This window comes from Spermophilus citellus (assembly GCF_964194105.1).
Source record: "Spermophilus citellus genome assembly, chromosome: 2".
NCBI classification, from domain to species: domain Eukaryota; kingdom Metazoa; phylum Chordata; class Mammalia; order Rodentia; family Sciuridae; genus Spermophilus; species Spermophilus citellus.
This window is the reverse complement of record NC_138183.1, coordinates 95,685,767-95,711,665: the sequence shown is the minus strand read 5'-3', so window position 1 is coordinate 95,711,665 and position 25,899 is coordinate 95,685,767. Positions and strand designations below refer to the sequence as shown.

At 34.2% G+C, this 25,899-nt stretch overlaps 1 protein-coding gene across 1 annotated transcript in view; it reads right to left on the bottom strand.

The window, feature by feature from the left end:
* LOC308641559 (RING finger protein 17-like) overlaps window positions 1-25,899 on the bottom strand; it is a gene marked incomplete at both ends in the record, with an annotated part of 68,880 nt that overhangs the window by 10,925 nt on the left and 32,056 nt on the right. Inside the window, 8 exon segments of the mRNA XM_081280228.1 lie at window positions 5,415-5,535; window positions 8,315-8,435; window positions 9,714-9,829; window positions 12,721-12,870; window positions 17,559-17,717; window positions 19,119-19,208; window positions 20,458-20,759; window positions 25,110-25,184. Of these exon segments, the coding sequence (XP_081136354.1) occupies window positions 5,415-5,535; window positions 8,315-8,435; window positions 9,714-9,829; window positions 12,721-12,870; window positions 17,559-17,717; window positions 19,119-19,208; window positions 20,458-20,759; window positions 25,110-25,184 (1,134 nt within the window).

Sequence of the window (25,899 nt, the reverse complement as noted above, 5' to 3'; positions counted from 1 at the left end):
CTGAAACTCCTCTATTTATACTCACTAAACACTAACTCACTTCCCATTTCTTCCTACCTCCACAGTCACTGGCAACAACCATTATTTCTGTCTTAAACTACTATAATCATTCCTTATAAATGGCAACATATAGTATTTGTATTTTATGTGATGGCTTATTTTAATATAACAAAGGTTCATCCAGTATGGTACCGTATATCAGAATTTTTTTTTCTTTTTTGTGGTAATAGGATTGAACCTTGGGAGCTTTACCACTGAGCTATATCCCCAATCTGTTTTAATTTTTGAGACATGGTCTTGCTACATTGCTGAGGCTGGCCTCAAACTTGTGATCCTCCTGCCTCAGCCTCCTGAGTTGTTGGGATTACACCTGGTTGTCTCTTTTTTTTAATTTATTTAGTTGTAAATACATATAGTATCTTATTTATTTTTATGTGGTGCTGAGGATCAAACCCAATGCCTCACACATGTCAGGCAAATGCTCTACCACTGAGCTACAGCCCCAGCTCCTAGCTCTTTTTAATTGCTGAATAATATTCTATTTTATTACAAAGTACATTTTGCTTATCTATTCATTTACAAGGACATCTGGGTCACTTCCATGTTTTATCTAATGAAAATAGTGCGATTATAAAAATGAATGTACAAATATCTCTTTGAGACTCTGATTTTAATTCTTTTGAGTATATACCCAGAAGTAGATATGCTGGATCAAATGGGAATTCTATTTTTAATTTTTTGAGGAACTGCCATACTGTTTTCCATAGTGGAAACCAACAGATACAATTTCTCTACATCCTTAACATTTTTTTCCTAGTAGCCATCCTAATGGATATGAAGTAGTATTTTACAATAGTTTTAATATGCATTTCTCTAATAGTTAGTGATGTTGAATATTTTTTCATGTGCTTATTGGCCTATTGTATATCTTCTTTAGATAATGTCTATTCAACTCCTTTGCCATTTTTTGTATTGAGTGTTCTGTTATTTGAGATTCAGTAGTCTTCTACATATTCTAGATATTAATACTTTAACAACATATGCTTTGAAAATGTTTTCTCTTATTCTGTGGGTTGCCTTTATATTCTGTAGAGAATACCTTCAGATGTACACAAGTTTTACATTTTCATGAAGTTTAGTTTGTGTTTTTTAAACTGCCTATGCACTTGATTTTCTTTTTTTTAAAATTTATGTACTAGGGACTGAACTCAGGGACACTTTCCCACTGAGTTATGTCCCTGATCCTATTTGTGTACTTTTGTATTTAAAAATTTTTTTTGTTATATATGACAGCAGAATGCATTACAAATTACTACTTTTTATTTTTTTAAATAGGGCTTTGAAAGTTGCTTAGGGCCTTGCTAAATTGCTAAGGCTGGTCTTGAACATGGTGAGTTCCCTGCCTCAGTCTCCCAGGTTGCTGGGATTACAGGTGTGTGCCACTCTGCCTGGTTGGGCACTTGATATCAACAAAATCACTGCCGAATCCAGTGTATGAAGCTTTTTGTCCAACATTATCTTTTATTGTTTTAGGTCTTACATTGAGGCCACAGATCCATTGTTAGTTTTTGTATGTGGTGTTAGGTGAGGGTTCAACTTCATTCTTTCGCATATGGATGTGCATGTTTCCCCAGCACCTTTTGTTAAAAATTGTTCTTCCCTTACTAAATGATCCTGACACTTTGGTTAAAGATCAACTTACCTATATGACAGTGTTTGTTTCTGGATTCTAGATTCTACTCTGTTGGTCTGTATGTCTATCATTCTGTTGGTTTGACATTGTTTTGATTATAGTAGTTTATAGTAAGTTTTGAAATCACAATGTGTAAAATACTCCATGTTATCCTATTTCAGGATTGTTGTGGCTACTCAGGACCCCTGGAAATTTCATATGAATTTTAGAATGGGTTTTTCTATTTCTGTAAAAAATGTAATTGGGATTCTGATGGGGAACAACACTAATCTTCTGATTACTTAGGTGGGAATGACATCTTAACAATATCAAGTCTTCTAATCTATAAATATAGAATGTCTTTCCATTCATTTGTCTACTTTAATGTCTTTCAAAAATGTTTTCTAGTTTTCACTGTATAAATCTTTCACTTTCTTAATTCTTAAAGTACTTCATTCTTATAGGTGCTATTGTATAAATATAAATGTTTTCTTAATTTTCCTTTTAGATTGCTTACTGTCAGGATGTAAAAATTAAACTAATTTTTTGACTTTGTATCCTCCTATTTTGATCAATTCACTTATTAATTCTAATAGTTTGTAAAGTCTCTTAGGTTTTCTAATATAAGCTCATACCATCTGCATCTCTTCCTTTCCACATTGGATGCCACATTTTTTTCTTGCCTTTTTGATTATTCATAATCTACGTTCATAAGGGATACCGGCCTGTAATTTTCTTTTCTTGTTCTCTTCTTTTCCAGCTCTGGTGTCAGGATAATGCTGGCTTCACGATTTTGGAAGTGTTCCCTTTAATTTTTTTTTAGGAGAATTTGAGAAGGACTGGCATTAATTCTTCTTTAAATATTTGGTAGAATTCAGTAATGAAGCCAAAATATTCTGGGCTTTCATTTGATGGGAGACTTTTTTTAAAAAGCTAATCCGATCTCTTCATTATTGAACTCTTTGGACTCTTTCCTCGTGATTCAAACTTGGAAGATTATGTTTTAGGAATTTATCTACTTCTAGATTATTCAATTTGTTGGAATAGTAAGTATAACATGTAAGTTGCTTTATGATCCTTTGTATTTCTGTGATACAGTTATAAAGTTCTTTCCTTTATAGAGTTTTCTTTTTGGTGAGTCTGGTTAGTCTGGATAAAAATTTGTTCATTTTGCTTGTCTTTTAAAAAAAATCACTTCTTAGTTTCAATGCTGTTTTAGTCAGCTTTCTATCACTATATGGGAATGTCTGAGAACAAATTAACTTATAAAGAGTAAAGATTTATTTTGGCTCACTCTCTTGAAGGTTTCACTACATAACTGACTGGTCACAGAGCTTTGGGCCTGTGGCAAAGCAGTACATGATGGCAGGAGTATATGATAGAGTAAAACCATTCATTTCATAGTCAAGAAGCAAAAAAGAGATAGGAAGGGGTTGGAGTCTCATAATCCTCTTCAAGGGCACACCCCAGTGACCTTTTAACTTCCCACAAGGCACCACCTTCTAAATTTCCACAGCATCTCTCAATAGTGCCACCTTGGGACCGAAACCTTTAACAAATGGGACTTTTAGAGACATTAAACATCTTAATAATAGCAACTGCTTTTTTCCTACCGTTTTTCTAGTCTCTTTTCATTTATTTCTGCTATAATTGTTATTATTTATGCTGATTTTGGGCTTAGTTTGTTCTTTTTCAGGTTCACTGAGGTGAACAGTTAAGTTGTTCTGAGATCTTCCGAAACTTCCCTCTTAGAACTGTTTTTGCTTTGTTTTATAAGTTTTAGTATGTTGTGTTTCCATTTTCATTTGTCCCAGGATATTTTTTTAAATTTCCTTTTTGATTTCTACTTTGGCCCACTAGTGTGCAGGAGTGTGTTTGTACTCACAGAAAGCATTTAAGAACAATTCCCCTACCATTTTTCATTAGGAAGTTATTACCAATCTTTAATAACTTCATAACTTAAATAATATAAAGAATTAAAAACAAGTCCCTTGATAATAGGACTTCCATAAAAATCTAATTCAGTCAATAGCTTTTATGTGTTTCAAACTATATGACTAACAGCATGTAACAATTATTCTGATTTTTATATATATTTTCTGAGCATAAACATCATAAACCATCATTTGGCTGGTGTTACAAAGTTAAAACTACACTTATCTTACAACCAGCAGTCCAAAAGAAAATAATACATATGTTGACACAAAGACCTGTGCCCAAATGTTTATAATAGCTTCATTTGTGGAACTGCCCCAAACGAGAAATAATCTAAAAGCTCATTAGTTGGTAAATGAATAAATCTGGTGCATCTGTAAAATGGAATACTAGTTAGCAATAAAAAGAAACAAACTACTGGTATATGCAATATATATATGCATATGCAACAGCATGGAAGAATCTCAAAAGTGTTATGCTAAATGAAAGAAGCCAGACACAAAAGGCAATATACTATATTATTCTGTTTAATGAAGTTGCGGAAAGTTAGAATTATAGAGACAGAAATTAGGTGGTTGCTAAATGTTACTATAGAGGAAGGGGACTGACTACCGGGGGCATAAGGGAACATGTGACATTCTGTGTCTCTAATTCTTTCTTTTTTGGTCCTGGGGATTAAACCCAGGGTGCTTCAACTACATCCCTAGCACTTTCTATATTTTGGGGATAGGATCTCACTAAGTTGCTTAGGGCCTTATTATGTTGCCAAGGCTAGTCTCAAATTGACAATCCTCCTACTTCAGACTCCCAAGTCACTGGGATTACAGGCATGCACCACTGCACCCAGTGACATTCTGTATCTTGACTGGGATAACATTTATATGACTCTATATGTTGGTCAAAATCATTTAACTGCGTACCTAAACAGTGACATTTTACTACATACCTTTACTACTATGCCTTAATAATTCTGACTTCAAAAAGAAAAAAAAAACTTAGTTCAATACAGTTTAAATGTTTACTCTCCTTTCTTTTCCTCCTTCACTTGCAATTAGACTGCTAAAAGGACAGGCCTTTCTTCTTCTGCTTCTAGTTCCTCCAGCGTTAAGGTAGGTAGGGAGAGCAAGACCACAGATCATAATACTAACAGGAGTCATAGCAGGTCTCTGTTAGGTGTCCTTGTTATGCCAATAGAAATTATGTGTGGGTGATATCAAAATATTGGGTTTCTTAAGGGCTACGTATGGAAATTCTTTAGAAGACTCTGCAGAGTCTATTCCTTTTGTAAAAGTTTCTGTTGTGGAAGAATTCTTGGTCTTGACTGCCAAATCTTTATATTCAACCTTACCAGTACTCTGTTCTTCTGCTTCTTGGGTCACCTATACCACTGGTTAGTCTTTGATGGTTATGAACAAAATGGTTTAAGCTTAGTTACTTTAAACCTAAACCTAGGAAAATTCACGTTTCTCCAAATGGGAATACCACAATGCTTTTTCTCTATTTTGCCATATCTTCTCCCAATTCCCTTTCTAAAATAGGTAAAGGGGGCTGCCTAAGCAGACATTCCATTTAGAAATAAAATGCCAGTCTCTTTTTCTAAGAAACAACTTTGATCTTGAGAAGCTTTTCTTTGGGTTTTAAAGTTCCTTAGGAATGAGGGTAAAAAGTCATTCTACTTCCTTAGACTAACAACTCAATTATTTTCCCACTATTTTTTTCTGATGTAGGAACAGGAAATTCCAGTTTCCCTTCTTGTGTTTGAAATTTTACATATAAACTAACAGTAAAAGTTTACCTGTGTACTTACCCTACTTCATAAGATGCTAAGCCTTCTTTCACAAGCTGGTCATTAATACTAGTAGGAGTCATTCCAGGAGCAGCAAAAGAATCAAAAAGCTCAACTAAGAGCACATTATCTTCTAAAATTTCTGTAAAAACACAAAAACTAGTTTGGGGAAAGAAAGAAATATATTGCAAAATAGACTAAATGAGAATTTTTTTTTAACTGGAAACAATTTCTTTTTTTGGCATACATGAGATTTCTTGCTGAATATGTCACAGCCTCTGTCTAGAAATTATAGTAGTATTTTGCAGTCATAATGAATTGTCAATGTTACCTGGAGCATATATAAATTAGTAAAAATTCTATTTTAGGTTATTGTATGCCACTGATTCTATAACAAAACCAAATAAGCTTAACCCTTTTGGATTCAGAATAACACAAATTAATATTTACTCAACAGAAATATTCAGTAGTATATTTATACTGGTTTGTGTAATTCAATCAAGTTCCAAAAGCACACAAGTGAATGAAATTTAACTCAGGACAGTGAGTCATTATTTGTGAAGGTTTACAGCTTTTTTTTCTTTCTTTGTTTTGAGTCTTATTGTGTTGACCAGGTGATCTTCCTGCCTCAGGTTCTTGATAAATACCTGGAATTATAGGCCTGCACCACCACACCTAAGGTTTATAGCTTTTATAAGTATGGTACAAAGTTTAAAATGACAAAAACTCAATCTAGAACTCTCAATTAACTGGAATATTTTTCTTATCTCTTCATGTATTAGGACAAACCATTTAATTTTTCTTTTAGAAAACTAAAATTTATTACTTGATCGATCTGATTCTTAAACTACAGTAGGAACTGAGGGTATAATTTACATCTTATATGCCTATTTTCTTTATTTATGGTCACAGAAAAGGGAACTTGATAAAGAGGAATTTATTTAGGAAACACACATCTCTAAAATATGCACCGAGATCAATGTATGTCTACAGTTTTTATACAATAGTAGCTAGTAGAAGCTGGTCAGAATGATGATTCCAAAAAAAAAACCAATCATTGCTGGGCATGGGGGCACATGCCTGTAATCTTAGTTCCTGGGAAGGCTGAAGCAGGAGGATTGCAAGTTTGAGGACACTCTCAGCAACTCAGTAAAATCCTTAACAACTAAGCAAGACCTTGTCTCAAAATAGAAAACAAAAGAGATGTAGTGCAGTGGTACAGTGCCCCTGCATTCAATCCCTAGTATAAAAACAAAGTCTAAAAAAACCCATATCAGCAATAATATCCTACATTACCCAGTTATAAGAGTACATACACAATAGAAAAATTGTTTCAAGAACTGAAAAAAACAATCCTGGCTACTCTTCAGTGGCCCAGATGAGTTACCTAGAAACAAAAGGCTAAGCAATGCAAAGTAAACTTTGATCCTTTTACTTTCTATCTCTTATGTCCCTTTAGTTTTTTGGTTTCATACTTCTCATTCATGAAGTTCTTTGTTCCAATAGGGGCAACTTTCTCTGTGTTCTGTACCTTTACCATCTTCCCTGCTTTCCTCCAAATTTAATTTGAATGTCCCTTTCCTTAGAAAGTGATGATATATACACACACACACACACACACACACACACACACACACACACATATATATATATCTCCCATTTTCATCTGTGGTAATTTACTTTATTAGATATGTTACAACTAGTGCTAGATGTAATTGGCATACCAAATAAGTAAACAAGAGGAATCCAGAACAAATGCTATGTTTTGATGTATTATCCATGGGAAGATTCTCAAGGAGGGAGCTAAAAACCAATAGAACACAATGTCAAAAGAAAGTTGGAAAGTTATCCGGCTCAAAATGAGTGGAGGCTGCTGAAGAACTAGCAGGCCTTTTAGTTTGTTCATTTCAGAGAAGCCAGATATAAAAATCCTATAGACTAAGGATACAGTTTCTATAATCATATTCCTCTTAAACTCAACTATTTATTCTAAACAATTTCTTGAATTAATACAGTGAATAAATTATCAGAGAAACTCCATCATTTATAAGTTATATAAACTTTAGCAGTTCATTTTTGAGCTTCAATTTTCTCACTAGAACAGGCTAATCATCTTATAATGGAGGGATCATTTAATGGCAGTGTGATAAAAATGAAAAGCAGGTGTAATAAAACTATCCTTGAAAGTGCTAAGTAAATATGGTCTATGTATCCCCTATAAGGACTCATTGAAATAGTGTTTATTGTAGTTTTGGAATATATCAAAACACATCCCCAATACTCCCGTTCAAAACTCTTGGGACTAGATTGTTTCAGAATTCAAAGTTCCTCAGTCTGAGAAAAACTACATAGTACACAAACTTCATACTCAGTCAATACCTACCAATGGAGTATGAGGCAGAAGCCCACTGATATTACTACCTTGAAATAGAATGTACAAATATTTACTGCAAAAGAGATAAAGACTATATCTCATATAAATTCAGGATCAGATTCTGCCAGAACTAATGTTATAAAATAGTGGACTAATAGCTTTGGGGCTTTGAAGGGGTCACGTCAAGGGTGTCTTGTTTTTTAAGATGAGGTCTTGCTATGTTTCCCAGGCAGGCCTTGAACTACTAGGCTCAAGTGATACTCCTGCTTCAACCCTCCAAGTAGCTGAGACTACAGGTATGCACCACCACACTCATCAGAAAAGTGACTTGGTCTTTAGTGGTAATTTTTACCTCAAGGGCCAATTTAGACTCTAAAGCATGCAGAAAATATAATCTCATTATACAGTCTCAATGTTACTTCTCACTACTACTCCTCCTCCTCACGGCACATTGAATTTACTCTAAGATATGACAAAAGTTATGTAATGTTAATCTTATTTAAAATAATTTATGATTATATAGTAAATAAAAATGGAAATAACTTACTAATAACTGAACATGTCATAAATTTATCTTGAGCCTTTTCTTCAAATTTTTCTTTAGCTTTTTTGGACCACTGCATCATCCTTTTACATGGCTCAATACGTGCCAGTTTACATTTAATTGCCTGTGCCAAACAAAATACCGCCATTAAGAAAATAAACTTAATTTCTGGTTATTTTATAGTTAAAATAAAGTTTTATTTATATGTAGAAAACTAATGTTTATGTAACTCAGTGCAGTTGATGAAAGTATGTTTGAGGCCCTGGGTTTGATACCAACACTGCAAAAAACAAAAAACAAAAAAACAAACAAAAAAAAAAACCCAAAAAATAAAACCTCCCAAAACAAAAAACAATCTTTGTGTCTGAATTTATAAATAATAAAGGTATCTATAAAAGTACTTTTTAAAAAATATTTATTTTTTAGTTGTAGTTGGACACAATACCTTTATTTTATTTATTTATATATGGTGCTGAGGATCAAACCCATGGTCTCGCATGTGCTAGGTAAGTGCTCTACCGCAATCCTCGCCCTCTATAAATTACTTCATAAATTGAAATAATTGGAATAAACTGAGTATTTGGACATTAGTTATCCATGTACTTGAATAATAAGCATCTGTTTAAAAAGTTAAATAGTCATGATACATTTTGTAAGTGAGAAAAGCAGGCTTTCTAGACTATTTATAGTCTAATTCTATAATTCTTAAAACAAAAGATGATGGGCAGTGGTAGAGAACGTGCGTAGCACATGTGAGGCACTGGGTTCAATCCTCAGCACCACATAAAAATAAAGGTATTTTTTCTGTCTACAACTGAAAAAAAAAATGCATCTTACTAGTACATATACCAAAAATGTTGAACAATATTTTTTAGTGATTAACTTCTTTTGCTTACCTGTATTTTCAAGTTTCTTTTTCTATAATATTGCCCATTATTCAAAATGAAAAATACAGCTTACTAACAATTTAATTAACATAGAAGAATATAAATTTAGAAATAATTCAGCTGGGTTTGGTGGTGCACGCCTGTAATCCCAGCAGCTAGGGAGGCTGAGGCAGGAGGAACATGAGTTCAAAGCCAGCCTCAGCAAAAGCATGGGGCTAAGCAACTCAGTGAGACCATGTCTCTAAATAAAATACAAAAAATAGGGCTGGGGATGCGGCTCAGTGTTCAATCCCTGGTACCAAAACAAACAAATAAGAAATAATCCTTCGTATCCTTTTCTAGTCATCAGTTACTACAATCAGTTACTGTAGCAATACTTATTTATAGTTCTTATATCAGAAAACATTTATAGACAAAATAGTTATTACCAGAGCATTTCTGTTAAAAACAACTTCAAAAATACTTTCATATTTGTGTTAACATTCCAACTCTAGAGTTCATAACAAGTAGATTACCTTCTCTGGGTGATTCAGAAACTCATCTTTTATTTTACGCATTTCCTTAAGTGTTATTTTTGCAGTATTACCAAAGTCCACATATTTAACTTCAACTTCCCGACGGCCAGGCAATCCTTTAAAAGTTATGAAATCAGAAATTGCAAACTCACAGACTTCTATGTCAATCTAAGTCACTAAGCTTTAAAGAAATTTTTGGAAGGTTCAAACAGAAGTTTAAATAAAGCCCTACTGCACACTGACCTTTGTGAAATCATTCAAAATATATGGTTGACTTTAGTCTTTCTCAGCACATTATGTAGAGTGGTATTAAACTTTTTGTTATCATTTTCAAATTTAAGGACAAATACAAGTATATGTCATTTCAATATGGAAACTAGTCCAGCATTCTCTGCTCCAAACAAGTGGAAGCAGATGGCATAGTATTGGTACTCAAAATAACACTTCACACAACTTAGAACCTATGGTTGTGGATATCTGTGATAACTGAGAAAGCACAGGCTATTAAAAGTATAAGGCTAATGAAATGTGGAGGAATTTCTCCCTGTTTCCATTGCAATCTTCAGGCTAGAAGAATATGCTCAGCTGTACCAAAGCCACCCTTTCCTCAATGGAGATGTGATTTTAAACAAGCAGATGAATATGGAATAGAATTTAAAGAAACTTATTTTTTTTTCTTACCCAAATTATCAGTCACATATGAGAACAGATCAAATAGACAATGGAAGGTCTCAAATTTACATTTTTATTCTTTCTGAGGAAACTATAGAAGGTGGCTCCATCAAAATAAATGAATAAACTGAAGAGGTAAACATGGGATTCAGAAAACAAGGAACCATGACAGAACAATGAAGTGTATTGTGTATTGCTAAGTGAAAAAAAATTTCCAAACTAGCAAATGTATAGTAAGCACTCCATTTGAAGGAAACAGTATGCTTCCAACTAAGACTATCTGAAAAGTCTAATAATGTGATAAATTGTTTTGAAGTATTAGAAAAAAGTGGCCACAAATTAAGACAATAACACAAGTGAAAAATTATCACAATTATTAACTCAAAATAGTGTTAAAGTATACTTTATGGTTCAGCAGTGAACGTATTTACACAATATGGATTTAACTAATAATTGTGGTACAAGTATAGGGAAAGGGAAAGAAGGAAAAAAAGGCTATGAAGAGATTTGAAACTTTTTATCTCACAGAGTAACAAGTAAATAGATAATATCTAAACCTGAAGCATCAACTGAATATTACATATTATTAGAATAAACAGTACAGGTACATACCAAAAGAATACCTGAAAATATGAAAAGTAACTGCAACAGAGGAGGTGGAGATGACTAAATCTTTTAGTATTGTTTAGTTTTTAAATGAGGCTGACTTTAGAAAACAAAACAAACCAACAAAAATCTACCAAGTATGATCTTCATGATGGAGTTCTATAGGGCTACTGAAGATACAGGAAGATAGGCCAACTGAGTCACACATGTGTTTCCTTTACACACTCAAAGTCACCTTGGAAACTGTACCAAATGTTACTACTCAAATAATTCAGAAGCCTTATTGTTCATCAAATGCATGTTTTAAAGCCAATAATTCTAATCTGAAAAGTAGTTGCAAAGTCCTTAAGTGACATGAAAAATGGCTTTATCTCTTCCATTGACATTTATCAAAAGATGCACTGCTTGTCTGCTGCAGTGGTGCACACTTGCAATCCCAGTACTGGGAGGCTGAAGCAGAAAATCACAAGTTTGAGGCCAGCCTTGGCAACCTAGCAAGCCCATCAGCAACTTAGCAATACTCTGTCTCAAAAAATAAAAATGAACAGGGGATGTACTGGTATATACTACTATCTTGCTATGTTTGAATGTTTTCGTCCTCTTCAAAATTCATTGAAATTTAATCCCTAATACAACATTTTATTAAGAGATGTGGCCTCTTAGAGGTGACCAAGTTATGAGAGCTCTCCCTACCCATACACAGGATTCAGTGCCCATGTAAAAAGGCTCAACAGAGGAAAGTTTACTCCTTTTGTGCCCTTATGCCATATGAGTACATGGCATTTGTTTTTCTGGATGATGCAGCATTCTGGAAGCAGAAAGACCAGGCCCTTAACCAGTGCCCTTAACTTGGACTTCCTAGCTTCCAGAACTGTGAGAATAATTTTCTACTGTTTTAAATAGAACATACCAGCCTGTAGTATTTTGGTAAATCAGCACAAACAGACTAAGATGTTTATGAAAACTATATTTGAAAAAACTTAAGCTAGTTTGACACTCACCCCTAAGGAATTAAAATCAATGACAAATAATTAAGATAGAAAATTTAGGTTGGAAGTTTAAATAGTTTTGAAAAAAGATCTGGAACTTTAGTAATGGGAAAAATTTTAAACAGTATCAAACTAAACTTCACCTTGTAAATAAAAAGCTACATGTCTACAAATTAGGAAGCATGTAAAAGGAACAGAACTTAGTCCACTGTCAGTTGCTATGGCAGAATACTTGATGCTGGGTAATTTACAGAGGAAAGTGGTATATTTTGGTTCACAGTTCTAGAGACTTGGAAACCTTAGATTCTGGCACCAGCATCTTTTCAGTTTCTGGTAAGGACTTTGTGCTACTTCCTTCAACTGATGGTGGAAAGTAGAAAGGCAGGTGGGCGAAGGTGAGAGATAAAACTTGGGGGCAGCCTCACTTCATAACAATCTGCTAAAAATAGTAATACAGTCCTGACAGCAAGAACTGCTCTATAAGAAAGGCATTTATCTGTTCATGAATGCTCACCCCCATGACCCCATACTTCTCACTAGTCCCACCTCTCAACACTGCTGAATTTTGTTGCAGATGAATGCCTTTCCTGTCAAAGTGAGTTCTTGGATTATTTAATAGATAGAAGAGTAAATGGTCAAATCAAATAATACTATCTCCAAGATTTAATTTGTATCAACTCAAAACAATACTAGTCTTAAAGTGTAACCTTCCTTTGTGGAAACAGTGTATACTTTCCTACCAGTGACTTTAGCTTGGTACCAAACTCCATCTTCAAATTTAGCTACACATGCTTGATCTTGAACTGGACAGACAATTTCCAGATTTTCTCCATCGTCACTTTTGTAGAATTCCTCAATGGTTTTTAAAAGAAATAAAAAATCCAGGTTTTCTATCTAAGAAATAAAGGGATAAAGCACTGTAGTTGGCTAGAAACTTAAAATTTTAAGTATGTTTTAGGTATTGTTTATAAAATTATAAAACATTAAAACTGGCTTGAGTTATAAATAAATTATGTGTTATATAATTTACTTTAGGAACTGTTTTTTGTAGATGCAGTATGAAATTCTCCAAAGTAAACATAACAAAAAATAAAATCACATTCTGCTAGATAACTTAATGTATATTCTAGGTTTTTTGGACACTTACACTCTCTCCAACTTTTGTTTCTACCAAAACTAGACCATACAATACATACAATTCAGTAACCTACACTTTTCTATCAATTCTGTTTCACTAAGTGTGCCTATTAGTACTTCTAGACCATATTCAGTATTTTGTAACTGATCAAATAAGTATCCAATCTCAAGATTACACATTGCTTTTATTTATCTCTGTAACTCCTTTGTTTTTGTGGTACTGGGGATTGAAACCAGGGCTTCATGCATACCAAATGAGTGCTCTACCAAGGAACTATATCCCTAGCCCTCCATGACTCTTATAATCTAGCAGAGTCAGTCCTCTTTTAAAAAAGACCTCGAGGGCTGGGATTGTGGCTGAGTGGTAGAGCATGCATGATGCACTGGGTTTGATCCTCAGCACCACATAAAAATAAATAAATAAAGATATTGTGTCCATCTACAACTAAAAAAATACTAAAAAAAAATACCTTGAGATATTGAAAGTCAGATGAGGAATAGGTGAGCCATACTAGAAACAACTACATGTGGACAGAAACTTTTAAATAGGCCAAAGGTGATAATGGAACAAGTAGGTTTAAAATAATTTGTGTCAGGCCTAAGTATGAATGCCAAGGCATAAATTTATGACAAAAGGATTATACATAAAAATCTAGTGGGATTTATTCCTGGAATACAAAGATGACCCAACATATGAAAAGCAATGAAATAAACCACACTGACAGAATGAAGGGAAAAAAGAACAAAATATGACAATCTCAAATACTGCAAAAGAGCATTTAAAAAGCTGAACACTCTTTTATGAAAAAGATATTCAGAATAAACTAAGAAAGAAATTTACTGTACATCACAAAGGTCATATAAGAAAAACTCAAGAGAATATCATATGCTTGGTGAAAGACAAAAGCTTCTTTCCCAAGACAGAAATAAGATAAGGATGACTACTTTTGCATCTTGTATTCAACATGGTATCAGAAGTTCTAGCCAGAGATATTAGGCAAGAAAATGACAGAAGTCATTCAAATTGGAGAAGTAGTAGTAAAATTATGTCTATTCACAGATAATGTGATCTTATAAGAAAACCCCATACACTCCACAAAAACAAAACAAAAAAAACACCAAACCTGTTAGAACAAATTTAACAAAGTTGATGGGCACAAAATCCACACACAAAAATAAAAATAAAAATCAGGGGGTTGAACTTGTGGCTCGGGGTAGAGCACTCCTGGCATGTGTGAGGCCCTGAGTTCAATTCTCAGCATTGCATATAAATAAATAAAATAAGAGATCAATTGACAACTAAAAAATATTTTTTAAAAAATCACCCATATTTCAAAATGTCAGCAAAGAGTATTCTGAAGAGAAAATTAAGAAAGTGCTTCCATTCGCAATAGCATCTAAAAGATAAAATTAAGAGTAGATCTAACCAAGGAAATGAAAGACTTTTGCACTGAAAACTAAACAAAATCACAAAAGTATATTAAATAAGATCTAAATAAATGGGAACAAAAACACAACCTGTGTTCATGGATAAGAAGATTTAAAATTGTTAAGATGTTAATTCTATCCAAAGTGATCTACAAAGTAATGTAATCCCTATCAAAATCCCAATGACATTTCTTGCACAAACAGAAAACTTTATCCTAAAATTCATAGAGAATCTAAGAGTAATTGAATAGCAAAATAATTTTGAAAAAGAACAAATCCAGGGCCAGAGTTATAGCTCAGTGATAAAGTACTTTCGTGTGGTTTGGGGGCTCAAAAATATCTTCAACTTGGACAAGCTGAGCTAAGAAACAGAATCAAGGTGTCTTAGGTAGATGCAGTGGTGCACCAATATAATCCCAGCTACTCCAAAGGCTGGGGATGTAGCTCAGTGGTAAGGCACCCCTAATACCTAAAAATCCATAATACCTAAAAAATAAAAATAAAAATAAATCAAGGTCTCTAACTGTCCCTTATTTTTCCCTCAAGTGCTGGAAGGGACTCTCTCTAAAATTACCTTATCTGATTTGAGAAAATTTCTCTTTGTAATCTTATCAGATAATCAGGAAAGATTAATCATCAGAAAAGAGAGGAGATTAAGTCATCACCTTGCCCAGCCAGGCTTTTCATTATTGTTTGGAGGACAGGTCCCAAAGATTAACTGGGAGACTCTGCATAATAAAACACCCTCTGTTGCAACTGTTCCTCATTTGGTCCTTTCATTGAGCTTCATGTTTTGCACAGCTACCTTGTACATATGCATATTAATAAATTTGTTATGCTTTTCTCTAGTAAACCTGTCTTTGGTTCTTTTGTTTTTTGAGGTACTGGGAATTAAACCCAGGGTGCTCTACCACTGAGTTAGTCCTTTACATTTTAAGAAAAGGTCTCAGAAGTTGCCCAAACTAGCCTTCAGCCTCAGCCTCCCAAGTTGCTGGAATTACAGGCATGTATCACCATGCCCAGCTAATCTGTCTTTCATTTTATGGGTATTGGTCATCATCATTTATGATAGACAGGAAAGGAACTGCCCCCTTTTCTACCTATCCAGAGGCAGAGTGGTTGCTATCCAAACATAGCAACCACTTGGTTATTTATACAAGGTAGCAAACAGAAACCTGGTAGTCCTGAATCCCAGTCTCTTAACAACTAAGCTACAAATTGATAAGCCTTGGTCATTCATTATATACAGAAGAATGCTGTATTCCTCTCTATATATGTTATAAAAACAAGATGGCTGAAAGGCACATTGGGGTATCCATGTAATTTTATTTAAGTTTTCCTAAAACATTTGTTTGGCCTTCAGATTGTCAGTGATCCTTCTCTTATTTTGATGCAATCAATATTCTTTTAGTTTGAAAATATATTTTATACTATGCAATCAATATTCTTTTAGTTTGAATATATATATATATATATATATATATATATATATATATATATATATATATATATATATTTATTTTTATTGTTGGTCGTTCAAAACATTACATAGTTCTTAATATATCATATTTCACAGTTTGATTCAAGTGGGTTATGAACTCCCATTTTTACCCCGTATACAGATTGCTGTATCACATCAGTTACACTTCCATTGATTTACATATCGCCATTCTAGTGTCTGATGTATTCTGTTGTCTATCCTATTCTCTACTATCCCCCCTCCCCTCCTCTCCCCTCCCTTCCCCTTTTCTCTCTCTACCCCCTCTACTGTAAATCATTTCTTCCACTTGTATTATTCTTCTCTTACCCTTCATTTCCTCTTATATGTAATTTTGTAAAACCCTGAGGATCACCTTCCATTTCCATGTGATTTCCCTTCTCACTCCCTTTCCCTCCCACCTCTCATCCCTGTTTAATGATATGAAAATATATTTTATGAAACTATTTTTGCAACAGATAAAATGTCAAGAAAATGTTTGCTATTCTTCATCATAAGGTTCACATGTAGACCAAAAGATATTCTTACTTGCTAAAGCCCCACCACATTTATTTCCTTTCACTAATTTCTCCAAGCATAAACAAAGACTCAAGTCAACTATATATATTTTGCAAATAATTATCATTAATACCTTAAAGATGAAGGTTTTGGTTTTCTTAGAATATTTTTTGAATCTAAACTGCATTCTTTTGGACATGTATGAAATTTTAGAGAAATATATATAATTATGAAAGCTAAGCTTAATACTATATTTCCTTTCTCTTAGATACCAAAAATGAAGGGATTTTTAAGTTTTAAAAGTATTCATTTTTGTCAGAGAAGTATATGATGATACTATATTTCTGATATTCTGAAAAGGTATAGAAACAAGCTGAGAAGTAGTGACCATTTAAAAGAACCATTATAAGGCTACACAGATAATACTTTTTTTTTGATATTGGTCACCTATAGGCATTGAAAAAAAATGGTCCAGTAATATATCAAAGAAATCAGAAGAGTATAATAAACAAATTCAATCATCAATGTTACTAGGAAAATACTTGTAAGGGAAGCCTAAAGCATGGCAAATTCAACTATGTTTAGAATTAAATAAACTGTGTTTACTAATTACCCTCTGAAGGGCCCTAGGAAAGAATGCCACACAGGCCTCTTGAATCCTACTGAAGTGTTCAATGTTAACTCCAACATGCATGCATACAAAGCAAGGAACTAAAACAACAAAGAATCAACTTAAACTAAAAGGGCAACCTACATAACCTGTTGTGGGTCTTGTAAATTAAAAAGCAATTCATTCAATTACACAATAGAGGTTTTATATATATCTCACTCTACAAATGTGCCAACATCCAATTTAAATCTTTGGCTAACTTACCTAAATAATTTATGTTAAGTAATTCCCAAACTTTTATGCTTAACTTGAAGCTCAAATCTTTTATAGCAGGTCAGTGTGGGTTGAGCAAATATGACAATATTTACATAAACTTAATATTTTAACTTATAGTGATATTTGATTACCTAGCTCCAAAATGTCTGAAGGATCAAGATGTAAATTCTTATTGCAAATTTGATTCACCTTCTTCTCCAATACTGTTGCATCTTTTATTTGTGAATATTTTCGAATATAGAAGTGGCAAGGATGTATTACATGGCTAACAAAAACTAGCTCTGGACAACCTGAATACAAATCAATATTTAAAAAACATTATTAAAACATGAAGCTGGAAGAGAATTCATAAAATGTGAACAACTGCCATGTCCGCTAAAGGACGATGTGTTTACAGGCACTGAAAATCTAGAATACTTGGGCCCCATTAGAGAGTCTAAATCCAAAATGCCTCACAGAACAAATGGATCACTTTCAACAATGAATTCTTTAGCAACCTGAACTGCAAATACTTTATTCAACTTGCAAAATATGTGCTTTAAGTGAAATCATAGTTCATATGGTAGGCTGATTCTAAAATCATAGCCTGTTCTGTAAATTCACTTTATTATAAAACTTCATAGTTTATTTATGAACCTACCTGAAACTTAGAACCTTATTAATAATGATTAGATTACTAGGCTAGCCTACAAAAGCCAGATCAATCCATACCATACCTAAAACACCAGTATAGCTCACAGCACCCTGAATCCTAAATCATATGAAATAGGTTAGAGAGAGATGTAATAATGTCTGGTCAAAGTACTGAGCAGCATTTAGGGAACTATAGGAGAGCTTTGGTAAAGGTTAAACAGATAAAGGTAATGACACTGAACACATTTTTCTATAAATAGAAGCAATTAAATCAAGTGTTTCTACTGATACAAAAAGATCTCTGAAGGAGCTGGGTGTGGTTGCACATGCCTGTAATCCCAGCTATTTGGAAGAGTATAAGGGAGGAGGATTGAAAGTTAGAAGCCAGCCTAGGCAATTTAGCAAGACTCTGTCTCAAAATAAAAAAGGATGGAGATATTTCTCAGTAATAAAAAATTTGTCTAGCATGTGTTAAGGCCTTGGGTTCACTCAGCAGTATTGGAAAAAAGAGAAGAAAAGCAAGAAAAAAATATCTAAAGTGTAATGTTAAGGGAGCAATACCCAAAACAGCATGTATAGTATGCTATGTCTTGTGTGTACTACTTTTGTATGCATTAAAAAACGACAGAAGGAAAAGAGGAACTGAATAAAATAGGAATAGGGTATGGCAAAGTGTCACAAAAATAGTTTTATTTATAAGGATTATGTTTTTGGAATGAATTAATGTATGATTTTTTAAAACAGACTAGAAGGCATGGAATTGAAGAGAGGTAAATACATTTTAATCCTTGGCTAACTTACCTAAATAATTTATGTTAAGTAATTCCTAAACTTTTATGCTTAACTTGAAGCATATATATAACAGAAATTTAAAAATATATAAATTTTAACTTTGTAACATAGCTTACCAAGAACAATACACATATTAAGGATAGGATAAAGGAGATAAATATATATATATATATATATATATATGTATAACTGGGGTGACAGCTGTAAAATAAGAGTTACCACACATAGAGCAAACTACTCCATTAAGCTCAGACTTGTTACAATACCTGTTTTTGATCCAAAAGAAACAGTTGACTCTTTCTGAAGAGGTTTTTTGGGATATCTAGGAGTCTCCGTAAGATCATCTGTAAAGCAAGCTTTATCAAAATAGGTAAAGACAATTGTACTAATTTTGTTAACAGTGACCTGCTAGTGTTTAAAAAGCTGTAATTAAATTGGCTAAATACTTGAATCCCTTGTATAAGTAAATAAAACCATGATACGCTTTTAGAATTCACTGATATTTCAGTGATAATAATACAGCAGAAAGAAGAATGTGTGCACTGTTTTTTTTGATATTTATTTTTTCATAGTTGTAGGTGGACATAATACCTTTATTTTATATTTATGTGGTACTGAGGATTGAACCCAGGGCCTCACACATGCCAGGCAAGTGCTCCACCCCTGAGCCACAACCCCAGGCCGTACTATTGAGGTTTAAAAAAATTTTTTTTTTTTTAGTTGTATATGGACACTACTTATTTATTTATTTTCTTACATGTGGTTCTGAGGATCAAACCCAGCGCCTCACACATATGAGGCATGGGCGAATACCAACACTGAAATCTAATCAAACAATTGTGATAGATTTAAGTTATAAAATAGTTGACATAAGCTGTGTATCTAGCTCAGTAGTAGGGTGGTTGGTTGCCTAGTATTTGAGAGGCCCTGGGTTTGATCCCTAGCATAAATTAATAAATAAATAATAGAATAAAATATAAAATAGATGGCATGACACTCATCATAGCTCATCCTAAACAGATTAGATTCCAAGATTTGAGAGGAGCTGATCTTAATTCAAGGACAAAGTAATGAAACTATGCCCCCAATTTACCCCTCTTATTCATTTATATTTGTATCATTCATATAAAGTTTATATGTGGAACACTGAAAAGGTCAAATATCCTAACCTGATCAAATATTAAATTTGCATCCCAGAGATTAGCTATATTATTTTATTAAAAATAAAAATTACCCTAACTTTGGAAAATGTGTAATCAATAGGTTTAACTCATAATGTGCATATGAGGAAAAAGATTATGGTGGCCGGGCGTAGTGGCATGCACCTGCAATCTAGCTACAGAAGAAGCTTAGGCAAGAGGTTCACAAGTTTGAGGATATCCTGGGCAACTTACCAAAACCCATCTCAAAATCAAACAAAAAGGGCTGTAACTCAATGGTAGAGCACTTGCCGGGCATGTGCAAAAGCACTGGGTCCATTCCCCAGTTACCCCCCACCCCCATATACACAAATACCTTTCCTGCTAAGTATATTCAATTGTTTCTAATTTAAGAGAAAAGATCCCTTCCTCCCCCTCCCCAAGGTTTGTTATATTCTCAACTCACGTTCTGGGTTTTCTTCAATAATTTCTTCAATTATCAAATCAGGACTAGGGCCCATTTGAGGGAGCACAGCAATGGTTTTAGAGGCTGTGACTGCAATGACCTCTTTCTGTGGCTGGACAATCTCTTCTGAATGGACACCACTGGTCTCCAGTTGTAAAGGAGGTGCTGGCGCTTCACTGGTTAGGACAGACACATCAATCTTTTTGTTTTCTAGTGATGAGTATGTAACATAAGAAAGTTCCTTTTTAGTATTATATTTCTTTTGAACACTCTGTCCAACTTCATTTTCTTGGGGATAATATCTGTACAAAAATACAGAGGACGACTACTTTAATATTCACCTTCAAGCCATTTCCTTTCCACATGACAACTGATTCTGAGACACAAAAAAAATTTAGTGATTTTTAGTAAATTTATTGAGTTACACAACCACTGCCACAAACTAATGTTAGAACACTTCATCACCCAAAAAGAAACCTTTGCCTGTTCCAAGCCTCAACCAAGCTCCAGAGTTTTAAAAGGTCAAGAAGAGATATATATAATTATTGAGAAGCTGAAAAAAACTTCATATAGTTATGTCATAATAATCTGATTCCTCAAGAACAGTGTTTTTTTTACACATTTTTAAAAGAAGTTGTTTTGATTTAGCTCAAATGTTTGATATAAATTATGTTAAGATGATTTCTTTTTCATTAACTGGCTTAAAAACAAAGTGTAAGAAAGCATGCAGGATACAAGCCTGAGCAAATTACCAGAAACTTCCTCCAAGGCTAATAATTACTATTAATCCGAATCCTATGGGTATGATTATTTCTAGCCACTAACCCACAGCTGATTATCCATACTATTCAGTATTTTTCTATATTCTCCACATATTCAGATGATTTAAGGCTATCAAATCTATTACTATAAATTTTTAAAATGAGATGAGACTGACTCTCATAAAGCTTATATTTAGTTAATCCATGATGGTTCTAACTTCTTCATAGAACATAAGGACCAAAAAATCCACTCTGATTTAGCTATGACACACTTATCTGTCTCTTCCAAAAAAGGGCATGAATTTAACATTAAAAGTATAATTACTATACAATGAATAAAGGTACACCTTTTGAGAAACACCTATATGTAAACAACACCCCTTTTCAGACCTTATTGAGATTTTTTAACACTAGCTATAGCTTATAGAACACTACTTTGTTTTATTCTCTTTCAACCTGTGCCTATGCCACCTCACTTTAGTTTTTTGTACTGCTTTAAATTTTTAATATATTTCCCAACTTATTTCAATACCTGCTCTCACTGGGCAAACCCATGGCTGAGTTACCACCAATAATTAGGAGAGATAACTTACAGTGGTATAAAATCAATACAAGATCACCTAGTTTTTAAAAATACCTTTATTTATTTTTATGTGGTGCTGAGGATAGAACCCAGTACCTCACACGTGCAAGGCAAGTGCTCTATTACTGAGCTACAACGCGGCCCCATCAACTAGTTTTTAAGTTGTAAAAAAATATTTGAAGTAACCACATTCAAGGTACGTGAATATCTAAGGAACTATTGAATGTTAAAGTTGATGATTATCCATGGGAGCAGAAAAAGAGGCAAATAAGGGGCAGGGAACAGCTTTGTAGCTCCTCATTCCACTAAAATCTTGGAAGACAGGCTGGCCAGGAGCTACGTTTGCTCAAAGCCAGTCTTGAGGGAGATAAAGGAGACCTTTCTGTCTCAATTCTACATTTTGCAGGGCAGAGTTGGTGGGCTCAGGGGCATGGAAATATTTTATAAGAGAAGGCAGAGTGGGGCAAAAGGCAGGAATACACACACACACACACACACACACACACACACACACACACACAGATTTAACTAACCAGCAAATATGTCAGCTCAGCTTTCTTGATGTCTGTTCTCATCAGAAAGAAGTAGGGGATGCAGAAAAAGTTATCAGGAAGTTGTTTTTAATTTCAAAGGGGTCTGTTTCAGGGTCACCCAAGCACTGTTTGGGGGAAGATGCTATTGGTCAAAGGACTGATGTTCCAGTTCCTCTTGCAAGGTATAGAGAACCCACCCTCTGATGTAGAGGACTGTGGTAGGCTATCTCAACCTAATGCTGTTGAACTACTCATTTTTTTTTCCTTTTATTTCAAAGGAAATTGCAAACAATAAAACTTCTGATAATTTGGTTTCTCACTTCTGTCTTGGTGTTGTAAAAAAATGTCAACATAAATATTCTAGTTTGTATTGGTAATTACATTTGCTCATTAAGTTAACAAACTGGCAGTCTGACTATATGTCAGTTTTGTGAACTTCACTAATGTAAATTCATCAGATTTAGTGTTAGATATGCTTGTTTTCCCAGCCTCCAGGACTGTGGACCAGATATTTATGTTCCCTCAGTAGTGAATGTAATACTTTTTTTGGTGGGGTGAGGGGATTGAACTCAGGGGCACTCTACCACTGAGCCACATCCCCAGCCCTATTTTGTATTTTATTTAGAGGCAGGATCTAACAAGTTGCTTAGCACCTCGCCCTTGCTGAAGCTGGCTTTCAACTTGTGATCCTCCTGCCTTAGCCTCCTGAGCCTCTAGGATTATAGGGGTGCACTACCACGCCTGGCTATTATGATGCTTTTTAGGGGAACATCTTCCTTGAAGACAAACCACCTACAAATGATTAAATTTATTTTCTTTTAGGGAGTTTCTAATAGTTTGACTGTTACTAAACCCAGAATCAAACCAACATCTCTTCTTAGATTTCAGCACATGTACCCAAATGCCTTCTAAACTTTTCTCCTTAGAAGTTTGGTGAATAGAAACTCAACGTTTATCTACTGTTTATCCCCTTCCTACTTACTTTTGTTCCTGTATTCTTAATCTTGGTGAATAAAATCACAAAAAATCAATTTAGTCACCAGGGCCAAACCTATGAACTATTGGTGAGGCTTCCTTTTCCCTTGTTCCTCACATTCAAACATTAATGTTTTACAAATAATCTCTATTTAGCATTTTCATAATCTATTCTCAATCCTGATCCGGTGCTACTACTTAAGTGTGGGTCCTCATTATCTGCTGAATCTACTGATGCAACTGCATAACCGATCTTTCTCTGCACTTCATATTCTCCCAAATAATCCCCTAAATGGCTACCACAGTTATTTTTCACAAAAATAATCTAATTATTTTTACTTTCATGCTTAAAATCTTCTAAAGGTTTTCTACTGTCTAAAGCTGACTTTCCAACAGTACTTTTGGTAATAGTGGAAATGTGCTGCAGTGCTTAATATGGTAGTGCTATGGTATGAAGGTCAGCTCCAAAATTTGTGTTGAAACTTAATCCTCATTATGGTTGGGGAAGTGATTAAATCATTAAATCTCCGCCCTCTTGAATGAAATTGTGCCTTATTAAAGGTCTAGAGGGAACCAGCTTAGCTCCTGCCCTGCCCCCTTTTTCCTTTCTTGCCATGCACAGACACAGCATTTGTTCCTTTTTGGCCTCCTGTCCTTTCTGCCTTGTGAGGACACAACATTCAAGGTACCATCTTGGAGGCAGAGACCAAGATGCTCTTTTTTTTTAATATTTATTTTTCTTTAGTTGTAGTTGGATACAATACCTTAATTTTATTTATTTATTTATTTATTTATTTATTTGTTTGTTTGTTTATTTATTTTTATGTGGTGCTAAGGATCAATCCCAGGGCCTCACACATGTGAGGCAAGCACTCTATTGCTGAGCCATAACCCCAGCTCCCCAAGACTCTGAACTAGAGTCTAAATCGACCAGTGCCTTGACTTTGAACTTCCTAGCCTCCATAAATATGAGAAAATAAATTTCTATTTATAAATTACCTACGCTCTCAAGTATTTTGTAATTTCAGCATGAATGGGTGAAGACAGGTAGCCATTAGTACATGTGGCCAGCAAACACTTAGAATCTGGCTTGTACAACCAAGGAACTGAGTTTATAGTTTTAATTAATTTATGCTTAAATTTAAGTAGCTCACATGGTTAGTGGCAATCACGCTAGGTATGCAGAGATCTAAAAAATAAAGTTCAAATACTATCATATAGCATACAAAGTCCTTAGAATTCAGTTCCTATGTATCTGGGGATATACAGAATGAAATTGTGTGCAGTTGTCTCAAAGTAGGATTTTTTCTTTTATGTTTACCTCCTTTTGTCCTTTCTACTTGCTGTTCATTTTTTTTCTACAGATAAGGGAAAATAAAATCTCCAAGTCCTCTGTTACCCCTTCCTTTGCAACTCACTAGCTTTTGCATACACTGTCAAAGAAATCACACATTTGATCTTTTACATGTCTGCTTTATGCACTATAATTTATCCAACATTTATCTCAATATTTGGGATGTTAGCACCTAGCACAAAAATCAATGTTCAATGCTTACTGACATTAATAATGAATCTTACAAATAAAACTTAAACACATATATCATTGAATACTGATCCTTTTTAGGTCTAGGTCTAGGTCTTTAAAAAATATTATACATATAAGTTAATTGTAGAAACTCTCTTAGCTCTTTATTTTGCAGCTTTTTAAAATCATACTACTCTAAACATTAATTTTCCTCTTAGATAACACAGGTACTATTAGACAGTAATGACATGTTGCCATTCTTAAAAAATACTTACTTTGTTGAGTCCTCAAAGTCAAACTTTCCCATATTGTTGAACATGCACATAATCTCACTACAATTCATATTCAACCTAAAATAAAACATTAGCATATAAATAAATGATCTCTTCCAAGTTTATTACGTTTCCTAAACAGAAGTCCATTGCTGACATTAAAATAACTAATTTCAAATAAAACACTCAAGTCAAGTGTTATGGTTTAGATGTGAGGTGTTCCCCAAAAGCCCATGTGTGAGACAAAGTAAGAAAGTTTAGAAGAGAAATGATTGGGTTAGGAAAGCCTTAACCCAATCAGTGAATCAATCCCCTGATGGGATTAATTGCGTGGTAGATTAAGGATGTTGCTGGAGGAGGTAGGCATTGTGGGACGTACTTTTAGGGTCTATATTTTGTAGCTGGTTAGTGGAGTGTCTCTCTCTCTCTCTCTCTCTCTCTCTCTCTCTCTCTCTCTGCTTTCTGATTATCATGTGAGCTCTTTCCCTCTGCCATACTCTTCCACCATGATGTCCTGCCTCACCTCAAACCCCAAACCCCGAGGAATGGAGCTTATGCTTACGGACTGAGACCTCAGAAATTGTGAGCCCTAAAATAAACTTTTCTCCCCTTAAAATTGTTCTAGTTAGATCTTTTAGTCACAGCAACAAAAAAGCTGACTAAAACACCAAAGTGTAGTGGCACATACCTATAATCTCAGCTACTCAGAAGGCTGAGGCAGGAGGATCACAAGTTTGAAGCCAGCCTGCAATTTATGGAAGCACTATCTCAAGATAAAATATAAATGTGCTAG